Source organism: Chrysochloris asiatica, unplaced genomic scaffold (genome assembly GCF_000296735.1).
Source record: "Chrysochloris asiatica unplaced genomic scaffold, ChrAsi1.0 scaffold00074, whole genome shotgun sequence".
NCBI lineage: Eukaryota > Metazoa > Chordata > Mammalia > Afrosoricida > Chrysochloridae > Chrysochloris > Chrysochloris asiatica.
In genome coordinates this window covers 4672108-4682347 of record NW_006408592.1, presented here as the reverse complement: position 1 = coordinate 4682347, position 10240 = coordinate 4672108, and the positions used below count along the sequence as shown (strand labels likewise).

Genomic DNA, 10240 nt, shown 5'->3' with positions numbered 1-10240 from the left:
ATTTCCGCATTCCGTTGGGTCACCTCTCTTTGGAATGGGCACAAACATTGATCTCTTCCAATCAGTCGGCCAGACAGTTGTCTTCCAACTTGTATCTATATGTGTATAATTATGCAAAAGTGTGGCACTATAGGGTAAACATTAGACTGCTAACCATATGATCGGCAGTTCAAACCCAGCAGCTGAACCTCAGTAACCCTACACAGAGTTGCTATGAGTTGTAACCAACTTGACATCATTTAACAAGTTAATACACATAGGTATTTATACTGGATCTATTTTAGATAGCTGAATATTAAAAAATTAATTTTCAATTTATTAATTCAACAAATATTACTATTTTCTGACTATAATTTGTAAAGACTATGAACCCATGGAAGTCCTGGCATGGTGCTGTAAGAACTGGACTGCTAACCAAAAGGTTGGCAGTTCAAACCCATCAGCTATCCTCTGAAACCTATACAGGGTTGCTATGAGTCGGAAATGACTCCATGGCACTTTAACAACACCACCACCAGTGTGAGTCTCTGGGCAGTACTTTATAAAGCAACAAAAGGTATATGTGATTTGCTGCTCTTCTGTATTCAACTTCTACCAATTATAGTAACAAGAATACAATTATTATGAACACTTATTGAGAATTTAAAAGTAGTATCCTATGAATAAGTCTATGAATTAGACACTGCAATTATATCCATTTTATAGACAAGAAATGTGAGGCACAGAGAGGTTAAGCTTTCAGTCCAATGTAGCTGCTCTATTACGTGAATTAGACACATTATAAATTACTGTTCATACAGTGACTTTATAACTTAATACATTTTATATTACTGTTACAGAGAGCTAGGAGCTTTACTGAACTTTTAGTTTGAACTTAAAAAGATCTCTGCAAGTGTAAATATACATACATGAGTTGTTGCTGTTAAGTTCCAACTCATAGTGACCCTGTATAGAGTTTCCAAGGGACAGCTGGTGAGCTTGAACCACAGGCCTTGCAGTCCAAACTGACCATGCAGTCCAGTGCATTAACCTGTAGAGCCACACCAGGATTCCATATGCATGAGTGGTGGTGGTGGTGGTTAAGTGCCATGGAGTTGGTTCCAACTAATAGCGACCCTGCATAGGGTGTCCGAGGCTGTAAATCTTTATGGGAATCGAAAGCCTCATCTTTCTTCCACGGAGCTGCTGGTAGTTTTGAACTGCTGACCATGAGATTAGCAGTTTGACTCACAACTACTACACTACCAGAGCTCCTTATGTTCATATGAGAGGGCTTCAAAAAGTTCACAGAAAAATTCTATTATTTATTTATTTTTATTAAATGTTTTTATTTTGGATTGAGTGAAAGTTTACAGGGCACATCATCAGCTTCACATTCAACCATTCATATAGCTTGTTTCATTACATTGATTATTATCCCCTCCATATATCATCAGTTAACAGTGTTTCTCTCTATCCTCTTTAGCTTTTTTTTTTTTTTTTTTTTTTTGGGGGGGGGGGTTTTTTGGGTGGTGGGGAACTTGCCTTTTTGGAATTTACAGTCTTGGCTTTTAGGGAAGGTTTTTACATTTGTCTGTGGATATCCAGGGTATTATTTTTTTTAATTGCACTTTTCTGTGAATTTTTGAAGCCTCCTCATACATACACACTGATATATCTATGGAGAAAGGTGTCCTGTGTCATAGTAGTTAAAGTACTTCCCTGATAACTGAAAGGTTAGTGGTTGAAACCCACCAGCCGTTTCAAAGGAGAAAGACGTGACAGTGTGTATCTGTAAAGATGACACCTTGGAAACACGTGGTGTGGCACGTCTACTCTGTCCAACAGGATTCTCATCCGTCAGAATCGACCTGATAGCAGTGGCTTTCATTAGTGGACTATCCACAGAGAAATTAAACCAATCCTGTCTAAAAACATTTTTAATGAGAATGGTGGAGATTTGTTGAAATATGTTGTTAGATAGACTTTCTTATCATTCTTTCAGTTTTAATATATAAAAAAAATAGGACAGCTAAAAGGCAGTCACAAGAAAATGTGTCTTTAGATACTGATAAATAAAACTGTTGACTTAACATTTTCAGTGTTAGAATTTAGCCACACAATCTAAAGCATGAAGAACATCTTAAAAATAGGTATCTAAAGTCTTACATAGGTTTAAGCTTCTTCCTCTTAGGCCACAGAAACTAATACTTCTGTATTTTTTAAACTATACAGTTCCTTAGAAGTTATTACTTGGAGTGTTTGGGGGAAAATCTATAGAAAGACTCCCATTACAAACTTCCTTCTTGGGAAACAACATTCACACATCATATTTTCATCCTGACATATTTTTCATTGCTTGTTAATCCTAAATGGAATTGTCTAATCATTGCTTCTTAAATATGATTACCCATTTTTTCTCAAGCAACTACCCTCCCCCCCTACACACATGCACTTCACCTGATTGCAATGACCAAACCCAGAACTGTGAGGCTAGAACAATTTTTAAATATTGTTAGGAAAAGACATTCTAAATCAGTGTTGCATGTAACCAACATTACCACTGAAACACATGACCCTGAAGCTTTAACCAATGGCTGTATTTAACTACTGGGTAGACCAGTATAAAGATGCGATAAAGACAAATCATATACATCAAACATCATCTCATAATAAGTAATGTGTGCAATAAATGAATAAATGCAAGAGCATGTATGGTGAGGTGAATTATTTAATATTTCCCTTCTTTGTAATTGCACCAAATCACTCTTATTTCCTAATGGGTCTGGGTGAGAGAAGGTAGGAGAAGATACCGATAGATGAAATGATCCAACTATGGATTTTTTAACAGAGTTAACTGTAATTGCAAAAACTTGAAACTCTAGCATGGGTATAAAATGAACCAACTCAGAAGCTGGAGTGGGGATCTGACTATCATTAAAAAAGAAGAGCCAGGAAGGGTGTCCTATAGCACCACACCAGAACTCCTTGTTGTTGTTTCTGTTACGTGCCATCAAGTCAGTTTTGACCCATAGTAACCCTGTATAGGGTTTCCAAGGAGCAGCTGGTGAGTTTGAACTGCCAACCTTGCAGTTCAAATGGCTTTGCCATCTGGCACATTAACCCACAGCACCACACCAGGACTCCTTAGCATGCCTTTACTAAAAAGGTTCAATCAAGACAGTCTGAGGTGATCTGCTAGGCCAATTCAATTCAAAGCAGAGAGGTCAGCTCATAAGGTTGTAACAACTGTTCTTTTGGGATTTCAAATTGGCAATCTTGCTAGATTTTTCTAGAAGGACATAGGATGATGATGATGGCTGTTTTTGTTGCTGTTGTTAAGTGCTGTCAAATTCAAACCGACACTGAGGTTGAGTGCTTATCTATGGTGCTACACCAGGACTCAAGCCACACCAGCTGCTCCCTAGACAAAAATGAGACTGTCGGCTTCCATACAGATTTTCTAGGACTATGAATCTTTATGGGAGCAGCGTTCCTAAAGTTAGCACTGACAAGATGTGGCAGCGGGTTTAGTTTTTTGGTATATAAGCATTTCTGTGGTATGAGTTAAACATTGATAGAGATTTGTTTTCAGTATGTTATTAAACCCAATAATAAATAAGTATAAGGTGCCAGGCGAGGTTAATATTGCAAGGTCTCATAATATTTCATTTAAAATCCAATTTAATTATGCAATTTTCTCTGATTTTGCACATTCTGTATTGAAGGCACTGAGAGAGGCATTAGGAATTTAAATGAGTAAGACTGTTTCTTTCCCAGTAATTTCATAAGTTTTACATAGAAAAGCAAATCCCCTATAATCATCCCTGGATGGTGACTGTATGAAAAAGTATGACCAACTCTATATAATCCCAGTAAAGCCCATCCCACTGCCGCTGAATCAAATCCAGCTCAGAGCAATCCTACAGGACAGAATAGAACTGCTTCATAAGGTTTCCAAAGCTATAAATCTGTAGGGAAGCAGACAGCTTCATCTTTCTCCTTCAGAGAGGCTAGCTATTGACTTTGAACTGCCAGTCTTTCAGTTAACAGCCTAATGCGTAACCCACTGTAACACATGGCTCCCTTGTAAGACCAATAGAACAACAAAACAAACCAGGACCACAGCTGTTTATAGGGTTATGACAGGAACTTGGTTTCTGGAATGAAATTCAGTTGTAAAGATAGTTCTAACAATTTTCTTGGTTCTCCTGTCTCAGTAGAACAAATCCCTGGGCATCTTTACCTCCGTAAGAGTTGTATTTTCATTGGATAATTATTTGGACATAAGTGGTTGATGAATACTCACTTCTCCCCACATTCCCTACTCCTATCCCATGTCTCAAGGGCTATTCTATACGGGGTCTCTATGAGTTGGAATCCACTCAACGGAAATGAGTGAGTGAATCCTCACAACATTTCTAGGAGCTCGTACTATTCTTATTTGTATTTTACAGAAGAGAAAATTAAGGCACTGGGAAGTTAAGGAATTTTCCCAAGGTCAAACAGCTAGTGAACTACAGTTAGGATTCCAATCCAAGCACTGTGACTCTTGAGACTATATCTTAACCAACTTGTTCTATACTCTCACGTGCTTAACATCAGTTAAGTGCCTTTACATTCATCATATCACCTAATTATCATATAACCTGGGTAGTGTTAACAGTTAACACTCTTGGCCGCTAACCGAAAGGTTGTTGACTTGAATGTAGCTGAAAGATAGTTCGTTTGACTATACCGAGAGGTGCCTCAGAAGAAAGATCCATGTCCAAAAAATCAGGCTTTGAAAATCCTATGGAGCACAGGTCCACTCTGACACACATAATACTACCATGAGTCAGAGTTCACTTGATGGTAGCGGCTTTTTTTTTTTTTTTTTTTTTCATAACTCTACGGAATCATGGTGTGTGATGCTGCAGGTTAGTACACTGGACTGCAAGGTCAGCAGTTCAGGCTCACTAGTTGCTTCTCGGAAACTCTATACAAGGTCACTATGAGTTAGAACTGACTCGACAACACTTAACAACAACAAAACGGAGTAGATGGGAAGTGTGGTGGCTCTGTAGGATAAGCACTGGACTATGAAGCACAAAGTCAGCAGTTTAAGCCAACCTACTGCTCCTCACAGCACTTAACACCAATAAGAACATGATCCTCATTTAATAGTGAGGGAGTTAGATGTTATAAAACTGAACCCTTGAACCAAACTAGGTCACTCTACTACTAAGTGGGGAAACCAAGCTTTTAAGCCCATTTCTGTCTTACCTCTGGGTCTGTGTACATAAAACCTAAAATAATACTACTGTCCCCACGAGAAGGTGTGGTACTTATTATTGTTTAATCACACATGTGGTTGTTGGTAAATGCCAGTGAGTCAGTACCTACTCATAGAGACCCTGTATAGGATTTCTGAAGAGTGGCTGGTGAGCTTGAACCCCCGACCTGCAGTTCAAGTCAATCTTGCACTCCAGCGCATTAACCCACACGACAACTCCACAATCACACATAGCATTAGGCTTAAATACATTTTAAGAGAAAGAGAAATGATCCACTCAAAGAATAGAATGACTATCTAGTCATGATCTTCTAAAATATTTAAAATCCTGTTAAGCCAATTATTAGACTTGGCTAAAATATTTAAAAGACTATTAAGCCAATATTGAATGTCATTAACTCTGAAGAAGTGGGCTCAAATGATTATTTTTTAAAATTAGTGTAATGATTCATCTCATTATTTATGCAATTCACCAAAGTAACTACCAGTTTACATTTTAGCTTATTAACTACATACACAATATTTAACTACACTGTGACTATTTCCAATATAAAACACTATATAGTACTTGTTGGATACAATATGCTATGATATAAAAAATCAAAACATATTCCCACAGTGTTATAAAAAATGTTAGCTATTATTCCAGGACAGATTATTTTAATCATTCTTATTTCATTACTATTTTGTTAAAATATTAGGTTCATAATTTATCACTGAAAAATTTAAAAGTATTAATATGTATTCAAGTCATGATAATCAAAGTATATAAATGATTATTGTAATTGTTTATAAAGGTATCTCTAAACAAATCTGTCCTATCTTTATCCAGATTCATAAAATAAGAATAAGTTCCTTTTGCCCTTTGTAAAGAAAACATTAGTGTGGTATTCTAATCTCTCCGCACCGCAGGGTCAGGAGTTCGAAACTACCAGCGGTTCCGCAGGAGAAAGATGAGGCGTTCTGCTCCCGTAAAGATTTACAGCCTCGGAAACCCTGTACAGGGTTGCTATGAGTCGGAACCGACTCCACGGCACTTAATAACAGCAACAACAATCTCTCAGTTACCACTCACTGTTGGAAGGTGAAAAAAGGAAGCACATTATAGGTGGCTTGCAGTATAAGTTTGAGCCCAATGGCTTGTTATTGATATATTAGTGTGATTCATTTGTGTTTCATTACCTTTCGGTCCCTTGAACAGTTTGATTTCCACAACAGTCTCCAAAATGGGTCGTCTTCTGCGCACGTAAAGTCGAACAATAGACCCGGCTTCCTTGAGGGCTTCCACTGCTTTACTGTGGGAAACTTCGGACACATCGACTTCATTCACCCGCAAGATACAGTCATTGACTCTGGAAGGAAGGAAAAGAGTAAAGTGCCAGGATTGGCTAGGAAGATTTCTTAAAGACAAGACAAGATTCTAAGAAATTCAAAATTAAAATCCAGAAGTACTTCACATGAAGGAAATCAATTAGATCTTAAATCCCTGAGTGGTACCTGCATTGACCAAACTTCTGATCGATCATTATTTTGATTGGTTTGACTGAGGGATGGATTGCCACGCCTTATCATTATGTAGTAGGAGTCCGGGTAGTGTAACGGAGTACAAGCTGGGGACTGTTCGAATCTCCCAGCCACTCCACGGGAGACAGATGAGGCTTTCTGCTTCCTTGAAGACTTACAGCCTCAGAAACCCTAAACAGGGTCCCTGGGAGTTGGAAATGTCTCTGTGGTACACAACTACCACCACCACTATGTAGTAAGACATAATGAGAGAATGTATACATAATAAAACTTCATTTATAGATTAATTTTTTATCAAATTTTTAGTTTGTTGTTGTTGTTAAGTACCATCAAATCACTTCCGACTCACAGCAAGCCTGTATAACATTTCTAAGAAGAAGCTGGTAGGTTTGAACTGCCTACCTTGTGGTTAGCAGTCCAGTGTTTATCATACAGTGTGTCAAAGTTTACTAGTTATAAACATTTCAGAAAATATGAAAATATAACAATGTGTTGTCATTGTAAGTGCCATCTAATCTGTCCTGACTCCTGGCAACCCTGTATAGGTTTTCTGAAAAACAAGTGGGTTTGAAATGTTGACCTTGTGATTAGCAGTCCAATGCTTATTCTATGCTATCACATCAGGACTCCTATATAAATATGCAGTGGTGTTGTGTTGTAGAGTTGGTTCTGACTCACAGTGACCCTGCATATAGTTTCTGAGGCTGTAAATCTTCGTGTGAGCAGAGACTCATCTTTCTCCCATGGAACAGTAGGTAGTTTTGAACTGCTGGCCTTGAGGTGAGCAGCCCAACTCTATGCTACCAGAGATCTTTATATAAAAATGTACAATAAAGAAAAACAAATGCATATAATCTTTTCATCCAATTAACTGGCAAACTATTTTCATTTTCCCCCCTTTAAATGTTTCTCACAATATTGTAAATATTGAAGTTCATATTTAACAAAGTTCAAAGAGAATTTCCGACAATTCTTGTCCCCAGGAATGTCCTTGAGAACTAAGAATCTATAGATTCTTAGTTAGAACTAAGTTCTATGTCACACTCTTTTTTTGCCATTTTCCCATGGAAAGAACTAATTTAAACCTTTTCCATAAACCTTCCTGGGCAGTTTATAATGTACCAGAGCTTAAACTCTACAGCACTTGGTTTGTGGAAGCCTATGGTTGACAGTGTGAGGCCTACATTTTGAGTCCTGACATAAGTTTGCTCTCCATTTGACTACATTCTGACCATTAACTATCAGTGTGGCAGCTCGGCCCTCAGGCAGTTTGTTGGAAAGTAGATTGTATCTACTCCTGGGCCAGTGCACAGAGAGAGAGAGACAGTCTTGCCCTTAGGGATGTCCTTAATGATTTACAGATTTTTGTCACCTGGAAATTGGTGTACCAGTCCTTATGACTCAGGACTGCATAGTCATTAGTCAGAGCCAGACAATCAAGTAGCCAGGTGGTTAAAGAGCACCAGCTCCAATTCTACAAGCCTTTTAAGCCTGCAATGGTGATACATGCCAATCATGGTCCCTTCTCTTCTGTAGTCCTGCCTGCAATGGCGATGAATTGATTCTGTGATACTGTCTTTTGTTTTCCGCCATCTGTAAATAGCCCGCTGGCCATGAATCCTTTGGACACCTGTATAACCTCATGCTGATGGTTTTCCTCACCGGGATAATTTATCTTTGTCCTGTTTCAGGTTTCATAAAAGGGTCTCTATAAAATACGTTTGAATTTGGGATTTCCCCCCCTAGAATAATAATTATGTGGTCATGTTGTTGCTGTTGTTGTTGGTTCTGACTCATAGCAACACTATGTTGCTTACAACAGGACTTAGGGCCCTCCACCACCCTCACAACTTCTGCTACGCTTGGGCCCATTGTTGCTGCCACTATGCCAATCCATCTCACTTGGGAACTTCCTCTTTTTCACTGTCCTTTCACTTTATCAAACATGGTGTCCTTCTCTAGGGACTGGGCCCTCCTGATAATATGTCCAAAGTTTGAAAAACGAAGTCTGGCCATATTGACTTCTAAGGAGCATTCTGATTACACTTCTTTCAGTATAGATAGAATACTTTCAGTATTGGCAATACATGATACCTTTAATATTCTTCCCAACACCATAATTCAAGTGCATCAATTCTACAGTATTCCATATTCACTATCCAACTTTCACATGTGGCCATGACTTCTAATATCTTTTGTGTATTTATGGTAATAGTAAAGGTCACATTAAAAAATGATTAAAATTATGAACTTTAAGACTAGGAAGATTTATTTCCCAGACTGTACACATACATTCTAATGTTACCTATTTCAGTTCACTATGTTGCTCAGACTGAAAGATGAGGGGTTATCCTTGCTTGCTTGACTTTTGTCTCCTGCTACTATACATATTTATTTCTATTTGCAAAATATACCTTCCATTAATCCCCGTTTCTTTATCTTCATTGCTACCATCCTGACTGAAGTCAGTATAATCTCCTGGACTCAATATCCACAGCCTTCTATTGAGCCTTCTTGGAGCTTCTCTGTTGTTGTTGTTAAGCACTGTCGAGTTGGTGCTGACTCATAGCAACCCTGTATAAGTTTTCAGAGGAGCACCTGGTGAGTTTGAACTGCCAACCTTGTGATTCAAACCATCCTTGCTCTTCTGTGCTTATCTTACAGTGCCACACCAGAAGCCTCTCTAATAGCCTTAAATCCATCCTCCACACAGGGGCAGGGCTAGAACGAACATGGCTGACTGCTTATACAACATCCATTCCTCACTTCCTTCTTCCATACAGTGCCTGATTTTATTCAAAGAACCTATTCTTAGCAAATGTGTGTTGAATAAATGAAAGAATAAACCTAAGTTCTATTGTTGGGACTTCCATTTATTATGTTTGTAACCATGGGTAATTTTTTTAACCATCTTAGCCTGTGGAGTTGGTCCCAACTCATAGTGACTCTGTATAGGGTTTCTGAGGCTGTGCATCTTGGTGGGAACAAAAAAAACCTCATCTTTCTCCAGTGGAATGGTTGGTGGGCTCAAACCACTAACCCTGTGGTTTGTAATACATTGCTTATCCTATGGAGTCACCATGCTACCCTTATCTGTAAAATGGATATAATAGTAATAGTTACATAAATAATTTTTGTTAAGTTAAATGAAATCGCGTACATTTAAGCTCTTAGCACAGACACTATTATATAATAATTACCTAATAAATGGTGGTTATTAGTAACAGTTCAATAAACATTTGTCAAATAATGATATTCTTAACTATTGATCTTTTTTATAACCCTGTAGTGTAAGAATCATCATTCATATTATAGAAATAAAAGTTGTTCCAAGAGGTTAAGTCCTTGGCCTAAAGCTCTCGAGCAATTTGGGTAGAGATTGGCTATGATCTTACCCCAAACCATATCAAATACATTTGAACTCATAGACATCCTATGTAGGATTTTCAGGGCTGAAGATCT

General features: G+C 38.1%; 1 protein-coding gene across 1 annotated transcript in view; it reads right to left on the bottom strand.

Moving 5' to 3' along the window:
• Positions 1-10240, bottom strand: part of DLG2 (discs, large homolog 2 (Drosophila)) — a 1151973-nt gene that overhangs the window by 807896 nt on the left and 333837 nt on the right. The window contains exon 5 of the mRNA XM_006864974.1: positions 6437-6606. Within this exon, the coding sequence (XP_006865036.1) occupies positions 6437-6606 (170 nt within the window). The remainder of the gene's footprint in view (positions 1-6436; positions 6607-10240) is intronic.